Source organism: Patagioenas fasciata, chromosome 16, assembly GCF_037038585.1.
Source record: "Patagioenas fasciata isolate bPatFas1 chromosome 16, bPatFas1.hap1, whole genome shotgun sequence".
NCBI classification, from domain to species: domain Eukaryota; kingdom Metazoa; phylum Chordata; class Aves; order Columbiformes; family Columbidae; genus Patagioenas; species Patagioenas fasciata.
Window position 1 is genome coordinate 14,685,619 of NC_092535.1, and position 18,275 is coordinate 14,703,893.

The 18,275-nt window shown below is 56.6% G+C and overlaps 1 protein-coding gene across 1 annotated transcript; it reads left to right on the forward strand.

Moving 5' to 3' along the window:
* The first annotated feature begins 2,512 nt into the window (after positions 1 to 2,512).
* Positions 2,513 to 14,168, forward strand: LOC136108370 (centrosome-associated protein CEP250-like). Its single transcript, XM_071815536.1, has 19 exons — positions 2,513 to 3,159; positions 3,915 to 3,971; positions 4,690 to 4,772; positions 5,352 to 5,517; positions 5,768 to 5,874; positions 6,572 to 6,679; positions 7,267 to 7,363; positions 7,832 to 7,930; positions 8,086 to 8,264; positions 8,712 to 8,894; positions 9,449 to 9,593; positions 9,874 to 10,137; positions 10,207 to 10,437; positions 11,167 to 11,360; positions 11,910 to 12,037; positions 12,240 to 12,409; positions 13,303 to 13,458; positions 13,860 to 13,967; positions 14,055 to 14,168. Exons 1-19 carry the CDS (start codon positions 3,061 to 3,063, stop codon positions 14,094 to 14,096), a joined length of 2,616 nt encoding a protein of 871 aa, XP_071671637.1. The 5' UTR covers positions 2,513 to 3,060; the 3' UTR covers positions 14,097 to 14,168.
* Positions 14,169 to 18,275: the final 4,107 nt, after the last annotated feature.

The window sequence follows — 18,275 nt, forward strand, 5'->3', positions numbered from 1 at the left end:
CTGGCCACAGAAGTTGTCAACGTTGTCTGCAGCACCTTGGAAGCCATCGGAGCCTCTCAGGCTGAAGGAGGCTGTAGCTGCCCATGCTCTGGACTGCTGGAGCTTTTCAGGGGAGCTGTCTCCAACAGACGGCCGCAGCCACCCCGGGCGCCTTTCTCAAGCCCAGGCGTGGAGGAAGGACAAGGATTCCCCGGCGCACCTCAAGAGCAGAGCCTGGAAGCCGGCGAGGGAGCAAAGTCGCCCGGACCTCCAGGCGGAGAGGAGAGCCGTCCCGCTGAGGACACCCGCCCCTCCACGGGCCCACAGCTCTGCAGACAGCCCGTCCCTCCGGCAGCTCCGAGGGCCCCTGCCCAGACAGCAGCACGACGCAGAGCAGCGCGCGGCCAGCTGGTGGGAGGCGAGCCCCAGCAGCCGCGGCAGCAGCGAGGCCGTTAGCTGGGAGGCTTGCGGGCCATGTCCTGGGCAGGGCTGCGGCAAGAGACGCGTAGAGCCCTGGGCAGCTCCGCCAAGTACAGCCCCGCGCTTCCAATAAAGAGTTTGTTGCCAAGTGCTGGCTTGTGCCTGCCTTCCTTCCAGCCAGGCCAGACTGTGTCTGGCATTTGCCTTGCAGTCATCCGTCCCCGTCCCTCCTGCAGTCTCTGTCATGCTATGACCCCATTTTACAGGGAATCTCATGTAGGGAGGTGAGAAGCAACCAGCATTTTCATCACACCTGTGCTCCAGCCCCTCACCAGCTCTGTTCCCTTCTCTGAACTCACTCCAGCACCTCAAGGACTCCTGTTGTGAGGGGCCCTAAACTGACCCAAGGATTCAAGGTTTGGCCTCCCCAGTGCCCAGGACAGTGGCACAATCACTTCTCTAGTCCTGCTGGCCACACTATTCCTGGTACAAGCCAGGATGCTGGAGGCCTTTTTGGCCACCTGGGCACACTCTGGCTCATGTTCAGCCGCTGTCACCAACAGCCCCAGCTCCTTTTCCAGCCGCTCTTCCCCAGCCTGCAGCGTTCATGGGGTTGTTGTGACCCAAGTGCAGGACCCGGCCCTTGCCCTTGTTGAACCTCAGGCAATTGCCCTCGGCCCATGGATCCAGCATGATGAGACATACGTCGCTAATTCCTCCAGTCGTTCTCCAGCACTTTCTATGCTAGAGTTCTCTGAGACAGCAACTCATTAAGCTTCGGGAACACCTGGCCAAATTAGAGGATGGTCCCAAACTGCAGGGGATGATCGACACTTCTCGCCTGCGAGAGTGGCTGCTGCAGGAGCAGAGCAAGAGTTTGCCAGGCGGAGAGAGGAAGAGGAGGCAGAAGTAAGAAAAGGCCAAGTGGCGCTTGCTCTAGAAGGGGCCTGTGCTCCAGGAGAGAAGTGCTGGAGCCGCACGTTCCGGGAAACAAACCAGGACCAGTGGTGGAAGGAGCTGGAGCCACCGCTGCAGAACACTGCGGATGTCACTGGTGTGTCGTGCGCTTGCTAAGAAGAGCAGCCAAACGGCCACAGATGTTGTTCCCAAGGCCTTGCTCGTGCCTGCAGCGATTCACGCCAGGCCCTGCTGTGTCTGGGCATTTGCCTGCAATGTTTTCCTGCCTCTTCCTCCCTCCTACAGCCTCGCTCAGGCTAAGACCCAGTTCTACAGGGAATCTTAAGTGGGGAAGAGAAAAGCAGCCCAGGCTTTTGCCTTGTTTGGAAAGCCTTGCGGCCGGGCTGTTGGAGGGGCAGGTCCAGCTCTGTAAAGCCGTGCTCGTGCCCTAGGACAGTCCCACATGGCGGTGCTGTTGAAGGCTGCGCCTTGTTCTGGCCATTGATTCTCTCGGCCCCTCAAGGCTCCTGATGGCCCTTTGGGTTCCCACCCAGGGCCCTCGCTGGGCCTTTCGCTGTCCCACCAAGGGACCGGCCTTCGGCTTGTCATCTTTCCCAGGGACTCCTCCTCTCGTCTCCTCAAGCCGTCTCTGTTTGCCTTTCCATGTCCCCAGGGATGGGCTTTTTGGGGCAACCAAGGGGCCACCAAACAGCCTTTTGGTGCCTCCCAAGGGCCTCCGTTTCTCTTCCTGTGCTTCCTGGGGCCCTCCGTTTGCCCTTTGGTGTGGCCCAGAGCCCTGCGTGTGCCCCTGGGTGTCCAGCCTGAGCCCTTTGCTGCCTCTGGGTACCCCCATGGCCCTGCGCGTGCCCACGGGTGCCACCCTTGTGAAGCACGGATTAAGCGTGAGGGGTTCTAAGTCAGGAGAGCTCCCGACCCGAGGGGTGAATAAGTGAATTCGTGCAACAGACCAGTCTGGCCAAGGGGACTGAGCCCCGTGTGTCATCTTTGGTTCTTGTATTTCTTCATGAGGTGATGAAGTGAAGTGTAGTTCAGAGAGCACGTGGTGCTGTGACTTGTCCGTTTTCTCTGGCACCCAGGCTCTTCTCTACCTGCTTGCAGTCTGTCCCGTTCATGCTGCAAAACAGGGAGGAAAAGGTTCCCAAGTGCCACCCGTGTGCGTTTGGTTTGCGCCCCAGCCTGGAACTCCTGCGCCAGGGCCAGTCCCGGGCTCAAGTGTGAGCTTTAGCAGAAAGCTCCGGCTGCTCCGTCGGCTCCCCTGGCCCACGGAGCTTTTGCGCTGTCCCTGCGCTGCCCCCTCCCTGCCCCAGTGTCCCCACACCCCACGCTCTGCTCTCGGGACCGTTTCCTCGCTCCTTCTCTCCCGGGCTCCCGCGGCAGCGCGTGCTGCCCGCACCGTTCTCCGGGGCCGTTACCGGTCCCTGCGCAGGGCTCGGTGGAGCAAAGCGCTGCCCAGAGCAGCACCGCAGCCCGGCGGGCCCGGCCAGGAGCGAGCAGAGAGAACCGAGAGCCGAGGAGAGAGGAGACAGAAGCGAGAAGAGCAGCGGGGAGCGAAGCGCTGCCCCAGAGCGGCCCCGAGCCAGCCCGGCTCTCCCGCCCCGCGGCTCCCGGTCGCGCCCGGCGGGCAGGGGGAGCCGCTCCGCCCGCCCCGGAGGCGCCAGCCCGCGGCCCGGGGCCGCCTGAGCGCGGTCCGCCGGGCAGGGCGCGGAGCAGCCCCCGCCGCGGGGCCCGGCAGGGAGCGGGGCCATGGCGGCGCCGAGCCAGGGCTCCCTGCGGCGCCGGCTGCAGAGCTCGCAGGAGGCGCAGCACCGGCAAGCGCTGGTGGTGCGGAAGCTGCAGGCGAAGGTGAGGAGCGGGGGCGCCTGCCCGGGGGGAGCTGCCCGGGGCCGGGCCGCGGTGCTGGGGCCGGGGTGTCCGGGCCGCCCAGAGAGGGCGCTGGGCCGCGGCGATGCCGGGGGCGAACGCGCGGCCCCAGCGGGTTCCTTCCCGGAGCTGCCGCGGGCGGGACGGTGCCCAGCGCGGAGCTCGGGGGAGGCGCCGGGAGCCGCCCCGCTCCGCCCGGCCCGCCCAGGCGTGCTGGGCGCTGCTTCCCCCGCCGGCAGCCCCGAGCCGCTCGGCAGCCCTTGGCCGCCTTCGCTGCCGCTGCCCGGCCGGCGAACGGGCCCGGGCGGCTCTTGTGCAGCTGCACAGAAACCGCGTTGTGCAGCGGCTGAGCGGGGCTGGGGCAGAGCTGACCTGCTCGGCGGGGCTTGAGAAGCGACGTGGAAACTCCCTCCTTGCCCTCCCTTCAGGGCCCGGGGGACCTTTCCCCCGTGGGAATCTCGAGTTGGGGTCCGGGTGCCCATGGGGCAGGTGCTGCTGGCCAGCGCTGCCTTAGCATGAGCAGACAGTGCTGTGTGCGACAGAAACCCTGGCTGGCTGGCCTGAAGATCAGAGGAGGTGAAGCTTCCCCGTATGGTCACGACTTCTCGTTGCTGTATCAGCAGCGCCGTGAAATGTTCCGTGCTTGGGCTGCAAAGACTGAGAGAAAAGGGGATGCGGGAGGAGCCGCGTCTGGGAGAAGCTGCATTCGCTCATCTTCCTTCTCTGTATCCTCCCAGGTCCTGCAGTACCGGACTCGGTGCCGAGAGCTGGAGCAGCAAGTGGAGGCAGCAGGGGTGAGTGTGCAGGCTGCTGACTACAGACAGTGCACACAGCATTCGTTAACACCGGCAAAAAACACCTCTCCAGAGTGACAGTGACAGGAAAACAGGCTTTTGCTACCGGAGGGTTTCGGGAAGCGCTGTAATTCTGCCCGTCAGTGTGTGTGCAGTTGCCGTTCTTGGAGCAGCCAGGAGTCCCAGAAATGCCAGTCCAGAAATCCCCACCAAGAAGGATTTTAGTTTTGTGAGAGAGCGCTTTCCTGCTGGGGTAACGCGCTGTCCTCGGTCTCAGGAGAGGGCCGTACTGCCTGTTACGTTGTGGGGCCGTCTCTGAAAGAGAACCGGCTGGAACACGGCATTTCGGCAGGCGGGAATGCTGGCGTTCAGCACACAGAGCTGGCTCTTCTGTGCTTTTCTTTCTGCTTCGCGGCTAAAGTAAACCTGGGAGAGGAAGAGTAGGAGAGCAGGAGAGCATTCCTGGGCTTCAAGTGCAAGTGAGCGCTTGTGGTGCTGAGCGGAGGATCCCGGGCTGTGAGAGTGCAACAGTGGGAGACTGAGCAGAGCTGTCCCCTGCAGTGACACCCTTCCCCTTCCTCTCTGCTGTCACGACACTGTTATGCCTGGAAGAAGCCACGAGCTGCAGAGATACCAGCAAATGGAGGGGAGAGCGATGGATGCTGACAGTAGTGAAGGGAACACAAGAATTTGACTAATCTTTTCCTTTCTGCCTTAGGGATCCCTCCCCGGCAGGCGGGAAGCCACAGAAGACCAGAGCCTGGAGAAAGCACTGCTGCGGCTGGAAGAGGAGCAGCAAAGGTACAAGGAAGAAGCGTTCCCTCATAGCCGGTACCCTGGATGCTCATGGAGGGGAGGGAAAACCTGCCAGTGCCGCCTGCTCTCCCCAAGGGAAGCGGCTGGACGAGCCGCTGTGACAGGAGAAAGGTCCACGATGTGTTTTCTGTGGTGCAGTGACAGTGTTGTGTGCCGAATGGCTCTGTTCTGAGCGGGGGGTTGTTCCGGGTGAGCTGCAAAGGTCCCTTTCCAGCCTCAGGTGCTCCAGGGTTCAGTAGGTGAGGGCTCAGGACAGTGGTAGAGAAAGGTGATGGATGATGCAGTGATCAGACAGCACGGCGGGGAGGCAAGACGTTCACTGTGGGCATCATCAGAGTTGAGAGGAAGGGAGAACCGAACCTGTGGATGGCAATGGAAGGCTTAAAGCCAGGAGAAGCAGCTGAGCTGGCCATCCCAGAGAGATCTTGGTTAATGCCAGGAAGCGCTTTTGCTGCCTCTGAGTCTGACAACAAAGCCAGTGTTGAGGGAGCTGGGAAATCCCGGGGCTGCTGCTTGTGGGCAGCAGTTGTTGAGCGACCTCTCTGCTGTTTCTCCCTCTCCCAGGTGTGAGAATCTGGCAGAAGTGAACGCTCTCCTGCGGGAGCAGCTCGATGAAGCCGGTGAGGTTAATTCAGCCCTCAAAGAAGATGTTGCAAAACTGACGGCGGATTGGATGAGGGCCCGGGAGGAGCTGGGGTTGAAGGAGAGTGAACGGCGCCGTGAGCGCGAGGTAAGGAAAGGCTGCGGGCTCGTCAGCCGTGATGCCAGAGCGGCGTGAGAATGGATTTGATTTCTGGCCGAGAGGTCTTGCTGTGTGGCAGCGGTGGCTCTGCTGAGCTGTGCTGGTGCTGAGGAGCAGGAGACAGGGCTGGGAGATGGAAGAGACCTGGTGCTGGGGGTTGCGCTCTCTCCTCTCTGAAAGACTCGAGCAGTGTTGGCGAAGGCTGGACTGGCATTTCTTTTTGTCTTGGCACGTTTAGGTGTATGACAGCTACGTCAGGGGTGAACACCAGCGTCTCCTCAGCCTGTGGTGCCAGGTGGTGACCTTCCGCCGTCAGTTCCTGGAGATGAAGGCTGCCACTGACCGGTGAGTACGAGGGAAGGCCAGAGCTCTTGCAGGAAAGCTGTAGCTTCCTTCACACCTGCTGGGTGAGCCTCCATGTTACAGTAATTGTGGCTCAAGCCATGATTTCTCCTTTGAGAGTCTGAAGCAATGAAGCCATGAAGCTGTTTAGCTGTCTTTGGAATGATTTGGTTTGATGCAGGTTTTCAAACCAGACTGAGGGGCTCGGGCTGTGGGCAATGCCGAGGCCCTGAGCGATGAACTTGCCTGTGGTGATGTTTGGGCACATTAACTCGGGCACGGGCACACATGGACATGCTGGAAGAGACTCCCCACAGCTGTGCGTGCAGCACGTAGAGCAGTCCGTTTAATAGAACGGTGGAAATCTGCCGTACATCTCACTGAATGAGAGTATGTTAATAAGCTAGAGCAGCAGCAACAGTCAGTAAGAGTCAGTGGAGGTCCTTGAGGCCTTCTGGCCGTCCCACACATTTCTTCTCATCTCTGAGGAGAAAACAGACTCATCCTCGACGATCACGCAGACTCATTGCTCAACTGTCCAGATGCGTCCTGGTCCCAAAGTGCCAGATGAGCGGCTCGTCCCAGCCAAGGCGTCACCTTTCCTGCCAGCTGGGACTGGTGCACAATGATGCGCTTCAGAAGCGAGTGAGCTGATAGAGATGGTGCTGTGAACACGGTCTCTTTCTTGATTCCTCTTCAGAGATTTGTCTGAGCTGAAGGCAGAGCACATGAGGCTTTCTGGAGCTGTGCTTGTGAGCTGCTCCCGTCCAACCTCTGGCGACCTGGAGAAGAAGGAGCTTCAGGACAGGTGAAGCTGTTTTAAACTTTGCAGTTACCAACATGATCTTTTGTGGCTGCTGCTGTGATTCGTAGATGAGCTGTGTTCATGTTTTAAACACACCCATTCTGCACAGCCCTGTTTCTGTGCCTGGTCAGACTGTTGCCTTCAACGGGATGGACAGAAAAACCGTCAGACTGACAGAAGCTGTTCTGAGTAAGACCAGAATGGCAAAAAAATTGCATAGCACAGTGTTTTTGCTGTTAGCTGACTCTTGGTGAGAAATGGAGAGCAGCATAAAGAGAACTCTGTCTCTGTACAGCCCTTTTCCTCCCCAGGGCTGCATTAAAGCAGTTGGGAGGAATGTGAACAGGAGCATCATAAGCAGTGTAGCTCCTCTGTGCTGACGGTTCCTTGCAAGACTGAGTGCAGAAGACCTTTGAGGCAAGAAGGGCCATTTGGCACCCTCAAGCTCATTACCCCTTAGAGCTGGATGCTGCCTTTGCTGTATTTCCTGGCTTGAACTTTCTCTGCTGTGCCTCTGGGAGCTGCTCAGCTCTTTCCCAGGCGATGGTGTGCTGTGCTTTTGGAGTGGCACGTGGACCTTCTCTTCTCAGGGTGCTGGAGCTCTCGGCCTTGCTTGTACCCTCCCAGAAGAAAAATGAGGAGAAGGAGAAGCCCATGGAAACACCTGACGACACCGTGGAGATTCTGGTGTGTTTTCCCGTGATCTGGGGGACAGCCCAGTGTTTGCTCCCCAGCCGTAGCACACAGAGGTGCGGTTTCCTCAGCAGAAGGAGGGGTAGAGATGCCACCTGCAGGGGAACATCAGGGACATTGCCAGAATGTTCCTTGTGTGTTTGGCACAGGTGCAGTCAGTCCGGGTGCAGCAGCGGCAGGGGAGCTGCAGACAGCTCCGGTGTCTTCCTCAGGGGTTGCACCAAGGCTGTTGTGCCTGGGGTCAAAGTTCCTTGGCACTGGCAGCTTCCTGGCAGTCTATGGAAACGAGCTGTCGGTCTTTCCCTTCTTAGTTTTAGCGAGGATGAAGTGGAATAGACGTGGGAAGGAATGCACTGGAATGCCGAGGGCTGAGGCTTCTGGGCATGGCAGTGCCGCTGAGGATGGGAACGCTGCAGAGGGAGCAGCTCTGCCCTGCCCACCCTTTCCTCCTTCTGTTCTCAGGAAGCCGGTCGGTTAGAGAAAGAACGTGAAGTTCTGTGGAGTAAAAGTGCCAAAGAGGAGAACCTGTCCCTGCAAAAGCTGATAAAAGATATAACTGAGGTGTGTGCAGAGCTGGGACCTTGATCTCCAACCCCCTCCCAGCTTTTGCCTCCAGCGGAGCCGTCTCTCTGCTCACTGCTTCTCCCGGCTGTCTGGAGCCGCCTTGGCCGCTCCTCACTGCTTCTTTGTGCTCTTTCCCTGCCCGTTGCTTGCAGGCCCTACAAGAAGAGCTTTCTGCCAGGCAGGACTCCATCGATTCCCTGCTGCAGCAGCACAGGCAGCAGGAAGAGAAGTGCAGGACGCTGCAGCAGAGGCTTGAGCAGCTGCAGGAGGAATGCGCCACGTCCAGCAGCCAGCGGCAGCACCTCCAGTCTCTGGTGCAAGCGCTCAGAAGGTGAGCGTTTCCTCCTTCTCCTGCGGTCCAGAGGCAATCTGCTTCCAGTTCGGGAGCCCAGAGCTGTTGTGGGCAGAGAACTTGCCTGCCCTGCCTCGCGCGTGCCTCTGTTTGGCACCACAGCATCCTCCTGTCGCTGCTTTTCCTGCTCGGCTGTGCCTCCCAAGGCTGTCTGGGCGATTCAGAGCGATGCTGGCATACAAGGCGCCTCTCCCTCGACATGCTGTGTCTGCTTCTGCTCTTTGGGTGCCCTTTCCCGGGCACCGCTTCTCGCTGGCTGAAGGCAGCAGCCTGCCCGCCTTTCTGCTTCCCTCTTCAGTTACCCTGGGAGGGGTAGAGCAAGTTCTTCCTCCCCGTGCTCCCCACAGCTCCATCCTGGGATGAGGAAAACGGGATCTGTGACTCTCCTGGCCTCTTCATTCTTGTAACGGAGCCTTGTCTCTCCAGTGACTGTGCCAACCTGGAGAGAACCAGGGACGAGCTACAGCAGCAGCTGGAAGTAACGGAGCAAGAAGCCTCGTGTCTGCGTCAAAGGAACACGGAGCTGCAGCTGAAGGAAGACTCAGCCCAGGGGGACAAGGTGGAGCAGCAAGAGGCGATGGAGAGAGGGCGTCATGAGCAGGAGCTGCTGTGAGCGTTCGAGCTTTCTCGGGGCAGGGGTGGGCATGGCTGGACCTTAGGGGCCCAGCGCACAAGGCTGAGTTGTGCCTGCTCGTCATTTGCAGCACAGAAGGGCGAAGGGAGCCCGCGGGCAGGGCTGGCTGCCTGCTGCCATCCAGCAGAGCCGCCTCCGTGTGCTTTGTGCGTGAGCTTCACAGAAATCATTCCCAGCCTGAGCAGAGTCTGTCGTACCTGAAGGAGAAATTTGGCAAGTCTTGGATCCAATGGATCCAAGAGGAGGGAGAGAACTAACAGGCAGGAACCCGTTGAGAGTACCTGAGCCACTTGGAAAGGTTCTGTGATTTCTGGAAGCTTGTTTTACTTTCTCAGTGACAAATGTTTCACCCACATCAATGGCAAAGAGTGATGTGGCTCTAGGCAGGAAATTCCAGCGTTCCTCAGGTGTAAATAGAAAGCTGTTGGAAATCCCTCCAACTGCCATATCTGGACATAGTAGGTACTCTTGGTTTGGAGATGACAATGCTTTTAGGTTAAGAACTTGTTTGTCTTTCCCCGTCTCCCAGGCTGAAGGACTTTGCTGCGCTCGAAGGAAAGCATTCATTATTGCAGAGTGAGCTGGTAGTGGCGAGAGAGACGCTGGAGGAGTCGCAGCTTCAGAGGGATCTGCTGGAGCGAGAGAAACACGAGCTGACCATGGCCCTGGAGAAGGTACGGTCACCTTATTCCTAGGGAGCACCTGTGGGAGAGGGAGCTGTGACAGCAGGACCAGCACCGGTGCTGTTCCTGGCAGGAGAAGACAGGGAAACCGTTGCTGTCCTTCTTGGGAAATGGGGATCAGAGCACACAGGCTCTTTGGGTGTTCAGTCCCCACGTGCTCATTGGGAGCGTGAACTGGGAGCGTGTCGGAGACACCCAGGGGATGGGAGTTGCTGCTGGGAGTCAGGCATTTTCCTGCCCTTGTTGTCACGTTGTTCTTTTGTCTCTGCAGGCCGAGCAGTCGGTGGCAGAGTTGACCAGGACTCAGAAGCAGCTGAGTGTAGAAATAGCTGATCTCCGTGCTGCAGCAGCCAACATGAGCAGTATCAATGAAGCTCTTGAAGTGGAGAAAGTGCAGCTGAACCACCTTGTGCTGCAGGTGAGCAGAGTTGCCAAAGCTCTTGCCAGCTGTTTGTCTCCAGCTGCTGCTGCTTCTCAGCCTTCTTGCCTTCCAGCAGTAGGACTGGCTGGCTGTGCAAATGTTGTTCCTTGTCCTGTCCAAGCCAAAGCTCCTTCCTAGGAAATGTTCCTGTCTTTGATGTGCTCTCTGCTTCTGTGATTGTAGCTGGAGCGAGAGAATGAGGTTGTGTCAGAGAAAGTGGCCGGGCTGGAGAGAGCAAGAGTCTGTGAGCAGGAGCGGCTGAGCTGGTGTGAAAGAACCAAGGCAGAGCTCTGTGCGGAGAAAGCCCAGCTGGAGCAGCTGCTGCAGGAAGCAGAGGAGCAGCAGGAGGGGCTGCGGGTGCAGCTGAGGAGACTGGCAGAGGAGAAGGAAGAAACCCGAGAGCAGCTCAGTGAGGTGAGACCAAAAAGCTGGTGCTTGTGGGTGGGCGTTTGGCTGCTTGGCTGAGTGAAGCTGTGTCTGCTGGCTGCTGCAGGCTTTGTGTCAAGGAGACACTCGGTAGCCCTGCAGGGCAGGGGGTTTGTTCCCTTCTTTTTGGCACCACGTTGGTGGCTTGCGGAGCAGCTCTGCAGTTCTCTGCGCTGTCCTCTGCTTCTCTGGGTTCTTCTAATCCACCGGTCCGTGTTGGGCTCTTCCGTGGCTTTTGCTGAGCTGCAAAGCGGTGATCGTGTTGTCCATGGATCAGAGCGGGGCGACTCCTGTCACCTGTGGCAAAAGAAACAAACTGTGTAGCTCTGAATCCTTTTTCTGAGGCAGAATCCGGTCGGCAGCGGCTGAACATGAGCCGGCGTGTGCCCAGGTGTCCCAGAAGGCCAAGAGCAGCCTGGCTTGTCCCAGCACTGGTGTAGCCAGCAGGAGCAGGGCAGTGACCGTCCCCTGCACTGGGCACTGGGGAGGCCACAGCTGGTCCCAGGCAGCCCAGGCTGGCCTTGCACATCACTTGCCGGTGAGCGGGGCCAGCGCCTTTTGGCAGCCCAGGCTCTCGGTGCGGGACCAGCAGCTGCTCTCACACTTGGAGCCCCCGGGACAGGAGCTCTTTCTCCTCCCGCCCCCTGGCCAGCGGCGCTGGCTGCTCTGCACACAGCTGCACAGAAAGGGCTCCAGCTGCGGTTTGTCCCGTTCCAGGTGTCCCGGCAGCAAGAGTCGGCCAGCACTGGTCTGGAGCAGTTGCGCCAGGAGTCCTCTCGCCAAGGGCTCGCCCTGGCCAAGGTGTCCGAAGAGAAGGAGGTGCTGGTGCAGGAGAAGGCTGCCCTGGAGCTGCGCCTGGCAGCCGTGGAGCGGGACAGACAAGGCCTTTCCGAGCAGCTGGCAGAGGCCAGGTAAAGGGCGAGGAACCCTGGGCAGGACATGACTCGCTGTCGGGAATTACAGAGCTGGTCAGCATTGCACGGGGCTTTCTTGCGTCCCCTGTGCTTTGCGGATGTTCTCACCTTCCAGGGACAGAACAGGGAAGAATCTTGAGGGGAAAAAAACCTGCTTATTGTGTCCCCCTGCAGAGCAATTGGAAGTGCTGATGGGATGCACCTGTGAGCAGAGGTTGGGCTTTTGCTGGCTGGCACAGACGTTGTCAGGAAAACTGCTACCTGTGTGCCATCCACCAGGCAGCAGCCATTTCAGATTTGGCTGTCGAGATGAAATTCGGCTGGGCTTGCTGTGTTACGCTGGGTCCTAAGGAAAGCCTGGGCGTTCCCTCAGAGGGGCCTGCATTGCTAATTTAAATGGCAGAAATATGTTTGCTGTACACGGGTGTCCATGCAGCCCCTTTTCCGTTCTCAGGGGCAGGGATCTTGAAGCACTTGTCACTGGGATCCCTCCCTGTGGGTGTCAGGAGCAAGAAGCTCATTTCTCTCCGTGTCCACAACCCGCAGGCCGGTGAAGGAGACCCTGGCGCGCAGCCTGTTTGAGGCTCAGCAGCGCGTATCTCAGCTGGAGATCGCCCGGAGTCACCTGGAGATGCGGCTTCACACCGTCACGCAGGCCAAGGACGTGATACAAGGTGAGGCCGCATGTGCTTTGTTTCTGGTGATGCCCTGCCTAGACAAGATGGTATAAAACCAGCTCTCTGTCCGCAGTGCTTGTGAGGAGTGAAGGAGCTGGAACAGACCCCTCCAGCACTGAAACTCCAAGGGCTGAAGGTCAGTAAGGCCAGAAGCAGGGTCTGGGTAGACTCTGACTCTTGCCACTTGTGGGGTTTGCAGGGGAAGTGAAGTGTCTTCAACGTGAGCTGGAAGCAGAGAGATCTCTCCTGAGGCAGGAGCGGGAGAACGCGGCACAACAGCTCTTGCGGAGAGAACGGCAGCATGACGATGCCCTCAGACTTCGGCAGAGCGACCACGAAGCAGAAACACAGAGGCTCCTGCAAGACCTGGTAGGAAACAAGAGGTGTTGAATTCCTCAAGCAAGCTCGGTGGGCTGGCTTTAGCAGAGGAACGGCCCGGGGTGTGAAATGGCAGCAACCGCGTGTCGCAGGCCGCACGTTGCCGGGCCAGCAGCAGAGCCGATGGCTCGTACTCGAAGGCACGTGGAGCCCACAGGACTGTGCTGGGACAGGAAATGCAGCCACAGATGGAGCGTGGGCGTGAGATGAGTTCAGGGGCAGGTTGGGGGCCCAACCCAGAGCGTGGCAGCACAGGGGGGCTCTTACCAGCCTCCCGTCTCCCATGGGGCAGAGTCCTGACCCTCCTGCCAGCTGCAGTCACGGGAGCTTTGTTCCTTTCTTGCTGCCCTTTCTCGGTGGACAGAGGGGTTTTCTTTGGGCCTGAACCCCAAAGGAGGGTGAAGCTTCCCATGTTCTGAGGAGCTTGGCTGGGGCTCCATCCTGAAGCGTTTTCCTCCCGTTGACCACTCTAATGTAGGGAACTCGATAGAGTTTTATACCGATGGCTGAACAGCAGCGACACCGATGGTGCTTAGAGGATGCTTTCAGAGATGGAGATCTCTGGGCAACAGCATTTCCGCTGTATTAAAATAATGGAATTGGTACTGTTGCGTGATCCGGTTAAAGGCTTCATTGCCATTCCGCATGTACTTGTGCCACAGCCCCAAAAGCAGGAAGGCAAATGAGTGTGGATTTCTCCCAGGTGATCTGCAGGGGGCCCCTGGGAAGAGAGTTTGGGGCTGTTTTGGGCTGTGGCCCAGGGGGAGAAGAAGGCACTTGGCCCTGTCCAGTCCTGAGCCCGCTCACTCTCCCCGGCTTGTTCATTCTGGCCCTTGTAACCTGCGTGTGGCACCAGCTCCACCATCTCCTCTCTGAATCCCCAGCAGGCTGCTGCAGAAGGGGAGCAGCTCTCCTGGCTCTCAGAGAAGAGACGCCTGTCGCAGCGGCTGGAATGTCTGCAGGGAGCAGTTGCAAGGCTGGAACTGGAGAAGACGGAGCTGAAGCAGTACAACGCTGAGCTCAGGAGGACCCTGGAGCAGGTGAAACAGGCTTTCCCTGCCTCTGCAAAGCCTCCCGGTGCTCTGGAACACCACACGTTTCCCAGACAGCGCTTTGGAGCCCTCTGCTGCTTTCCTGCCCTCTCCCCGTCCCCCTGTGCACACTCGCTGTCTGTTTTCTCTCCCTTCTGGCACCCGTTGCCTTCCCAAATGCACATTCACTGGGGTACCACCCTTCCTGCCCCAGTGTCCCCATCCACACACACTGGACTCTCTCTTGCCCTTTCTCCTCCATATTCTGCTTCGAGTGCGTTTTGCCCCAACGTTCTCAGGTGCAAGTGACAGTCTCTGAGCAGAAATCTCCTTGCCCTGATGTGCAGGGGTCCTTCTGCAACTCGTTTGGTGGCCCAAGTCTGTGACCCTTTCTCCTTCCCAACGTGCAGGTGGAACGTGAACGGAGGAGGCTGAAGAGATGTTGCCGTGGTCGGTCGCTGCCAGATGCGTGCGCATTGTCTCTCTCTGACCAGCGGAAGGTGCCGGCTTCCAGACAGGTGAGAACAGGATCGCACTGGGTGGCAGGAGGGTCTGGCCATAGGGAGGAACGATGGCAAATCCCAGTGGTCTTTTGCCTCTTTCAGGTGGCCCTCCTGGAGACACAGCTGGTGCAAGAACCAAAATAGAAGCAAGGACTCCAGGGGCAGTCACACCCTTGGAGATGAAGGAAGGGAATTTTAACCACCAGCTACTGGGGGGGTTAGAGGGGGGTGGGTGGGGAGATGGGGAGCAGGCGGATCGGAAAGGTTGTACCCTCCGAGTACCTCAGCCCATGGGGAAAGGAGGAGGGATCATTGCGGCCGGGAGCTAGGGCTGGGGAGCTGGGGTCAATGGGGGCTGCGTTCCCCGCGTTTTGGAAGAGACCCCACAGGGAGATGCCCGGTGGACTCTTCCCTTTAGTTGAATAAAGTTTTTCTTTTGGTTTGACTCCTCTGTCTCTTTTTCTGAACACGGAGCTCTAGCGAAGTGAATTTCTGTGCAGCTGCCTCTGGGTACCCAGCACGGCGCTCCCTGTGCCCTGGGTGCCGGGCTCTGCGTTTCTCTGCCCCGGGAGCTCCTTTTCTCCTCTTTTCTTTCTCAGGCCAAGGGTGATGGTTTTAAACAAAAAGAGGGGAGAACTAGACTAGATACAAGGAAGGAATTTTTTTAGAATGAGGGTGGTAAAATACTGGCAAAGGGTTTCCCAGAAAGGTGGTAGATGCCCCATCCCTGGAAACATTCAAGGTGAGATTTCATGGTGCTCGAAGCAACCTTATCTATATAGAATGGAGTAGAATAGAATCATGAAGGCTGGAAAAAAGATGTTTAAGATCACCAAGTCCAACTGTTAACCCAACACTGCCAAGTCCACCACTAAACCACGTCCCTAAGCACCACATCTCCACGTTCATCGAACCCCTCCAGGGATGGTGACTCCAGCACTGCCCTGGGCAGCCTGTTCCAATGCCCCACAGCCCTTTGGGGAAGAAATTGTTGAAACCAAAAGACGGAATGCAAGACAAGCCGGGGGGAGGGAATCTCAAACCCATCAGCACTCCAGGGACCTTGAGCAACAGCCGGTTCCACGGAGCATCGGGGCCATTATCAGCACATGGCCACAGCAGCGGGGCAGGCCCAGCCCTACTCACAGGGAGCCTGCACTCCAAACAATGGCTTGTCAGGGGCTCCCTCCAGGAAAAATAACCATTCACCAAGGACTGGTGAGGGCTCTCAGTCCCGGGAAGTCTCCTCAGGCAGCGTCCCTGCCCGAGGCGGGTATCCCACCTTCCCCATGGCAGCCAGACGGTCACTGCACGGGGGGGAGCGGGGTCCTGTTTTACACCTGTCCTGGTTTTGTTAAAAACAAGTTTCTCTTTTAGCAAATTTTTGCCTGTCAGCTAAAGCCTTCATATTAGCTGCATTTTCCTGGAGAATCCGACACATGTTTTGGTTAAACCTCGCAATGGAATGCAAACTTATTGATAAGCACGGATGGACATCTCGCGAGAGGGGCAACGAGAAACTGGTGACCGAGAGACTGACCAACGGGGTATAACATTCCATTCACGTGAATACTTCATATAAAAGTGGGAGATCACGAGGATCTCGTCTTTTTGCCTTTTTTTTCCCTTTTTTTCCTCATGGCTGACATTAGGAGAGGACCTTGCTGCTCGTCCCTGTGAACGGAGGCCTAGTGAGAGACTGAATCCAGCTCCGGTTGGCTACAGAGTCCAATCCAGGACTTTGGGTGCTGGCTCTGCAGTTGCTGAGACTTACAAGATTGGTTTTGTATATTTTGTATTATTTTCTCTATTCTTATCAGTAGCATTAGTAAAACATCTTTAACTTTTCCAACTCTCTTCTCTCTGCCTTTCTTTCCCTCCCGATCGCCTGTCCTTGGTGGGAAGGGGGGAGAGGGAGGGGCAAAAGGGGGAAGTGGGGGGGAGAGGAGGTGAACAACACATCTGCCAGGGTTTGATTGTCACCCCGCAATCTTAACCCTCGACAGATAATTGGTGCCCAACGTGGGGCAAGAGAAAGGGGTAAATTTGGAGATTTTTGGCTTTTCTACTGCTCTGACGTACCTTTCAATTTTCTTGGCACGGTGCCAACTCATAGAGTTGTGATACTCGCGCGTCTGTTTGATTCGGATATTATTTAGTCGTGATGATGATCCTGTGTGGTTTGGCACTGGTTTATTTCATTATACTGCAGCCGCTAATGTATTTTTACTCGTTTTTGCTTTACCTTGAAAAACCTCCAGGAGAGATTAAAGAGCAGAATGGCTCTATATTTGCTAATTGGTCAAGCGAATCTTTAGAAAGGCTGACTAACAATACTTTTGTGATTTCGCTGGGACAGTTTGCAAATGTGTTAGAGAACTTTGAATACCCTTGGAGCTTTGATAGAACTGTGATGGTGTTATTTGGTTTGCTGAATGTGTGTCAGTTTGTGCTACTGTTAAGAGAAATGAGGTTCAATAGGAGGTTTGCGTCTCTTTTTAGTCCTGAGATTTGCGGTGCGCCTTCGGAAGCTTTAGCAAAAAGCACTCCTGGCCGCTCGAGAAAAGGCAAAACAGCCAAAGCTGCTGCTGCAGCCACTGCCCCCCCAACCGCGGCTTCACAGGCTGAAGCTACAGCTCCTACGCAGAGCTCCTCTGCCAAGGTCGCTGCAGATAACGTTACCTCTCCAGCCTCAAAGGCTAACAAGGCAGCCCCCCCGTCTTCACACACTGGGCACTGTTGCTGCTGTAACCACAGCAATCACTGTGACAGTCATTCAGACTCTGAAAATGAATCAAATGATGGTGAACCCATATCAGCATCAGTTGCTGGTTGTAAGAAAGTCACTAGAAAGACCACCCGTGCAGCAGGTGATGGCACAGGGCCAACATCAACCCAAGAGGCATCATCATCAGGACAGGGTGGAGATGAAGTGACCACCACTCGGTCCTTTTCTCCAGGTGAGCTGAGAGATCTGCGAAAAGACTTTAGTCGTCGTGAAGGCGAGAATATTTTAACCTGGCTGCTCCGATGCTGGGACAATGGGGCAGAAACAATTGAATTAGAAGGTGGTGAAGCCAGGCAGCTGGGATCTCTGTCAAAAGATTCCACCATTGATAGGGCAATTTCAAGAGAGTCTAATGCCGCTACTCTCTGGACCCGACTCCTGGCAGCTATGAAAGTCAGATTTCCCTACAAGGAAGATTGTATATCCAAGTTAGGGAAATGGAATACTATGGAGAGAGGTATCCAGTTCCTGAGAGAATTAGCTGTGCGAGAGATCATCTATCTAGGACCAAACAGCCAAGAGGGGACAGACCCAGATAGAATCAATTGTACAAAATCTATGTGGCGCAGATTTGTACAAAGTGCACCACCTGCATATGCTAAGTCATTGGCAGGAATGGTCTGGTCAGCTAGAGGTATACAAGAAATTAATGAAGTAATTGAGCAGCTCCGGTACTTTGAGGACAGCCTTGCTGGTTCTCTACGGGCTTGTGTCTCCGCTGTGGAGAAACTGTGTGAAAAATCTGATGACCGGTTTGAAAAGCTGTTGCAAGAAATCAAAGAGCTCAGAGAAGACTCGTACCGTTCACGACCTGCACAAACCTATGTTTCAGCTGTTAGGAGAAGGCGTTTCCAATCTCGAGAGAGAGGGCAGAGACAGCCCACAAAAAGAGGTTCACTGTGGTTCTTCCTGCATGAGCAGGGAGAAAACATGAATAAGTGGCATGGAAGGCCTACCTCAGAACTTCAAGAACGAGTACGTGAGATAAAAGGAAAAACTTCTAGGAAGGTGGCTGCTCCAGTTTACAAAAGGAGCAGAAGAGATTCTGATGCTCTTGAAGGAACCTCTAATTCACACCCAGAGACTGTGCAAAACAGGAATTAGAGGTGCCCTGCCTCCAACCAGGTGGAGGAAAGGGATAACAGAGTCTATTGGACTGTACAAATATTATGGCCTGGTACAACACAACCCCAGGAGTACAAAGCTTTAGTGGACACTGGTGCTCAGTGCACAATAATTCCTTCTAATTATAAAGGAACGCAATCCATCAATATTGTTGGAGTGACTGGGGGATCCCAGGAGCTGACTGTTGTAGAGGCTGAAATGAGCCTAACTGGAAAAAACTGGCAAAAGCATCCCATTGTGACTGGTCCAGATGCTCCATGCATCCTTGGTATAGACTACCTCAGGAGAGGGTATTTTAAGGACCCAAAAGGGTATAGGTGGGCATTTGGTATAGCAGCTGTGGACACTGAGAAAATTGAACAGCTGTCTGATTTGCCTGGTCTTTCAGATGACCCTTCTGTTGTAGGACT

Excerpts from the sequence above, each read along its gene's own strand:
- LOC136108370 (XM_071815536.1), top strand. The coding sequence starts at position 3,061 with ATGGCGGCGCCGAGCCAGGGCTCCCTGCGGCGCCGGCTGCAGAGCTCG. Across the intron at positions 3,160-3,914 it reads TGCGGAAGCTGCAGGCGAAG|GTCCTGCAGTACCGGACTCG; the intron begins GTGAGGAGCGGG and ends GTATCCTCCCAG. Across the intron at positions 9,594-9,873 it reads TGACCATGGCCCTGGAGAAG|GCCGAGCAGTCGGTGGCAGA; the intron begins GTACGGTCACCT and ends TTGTCTCTGCAG.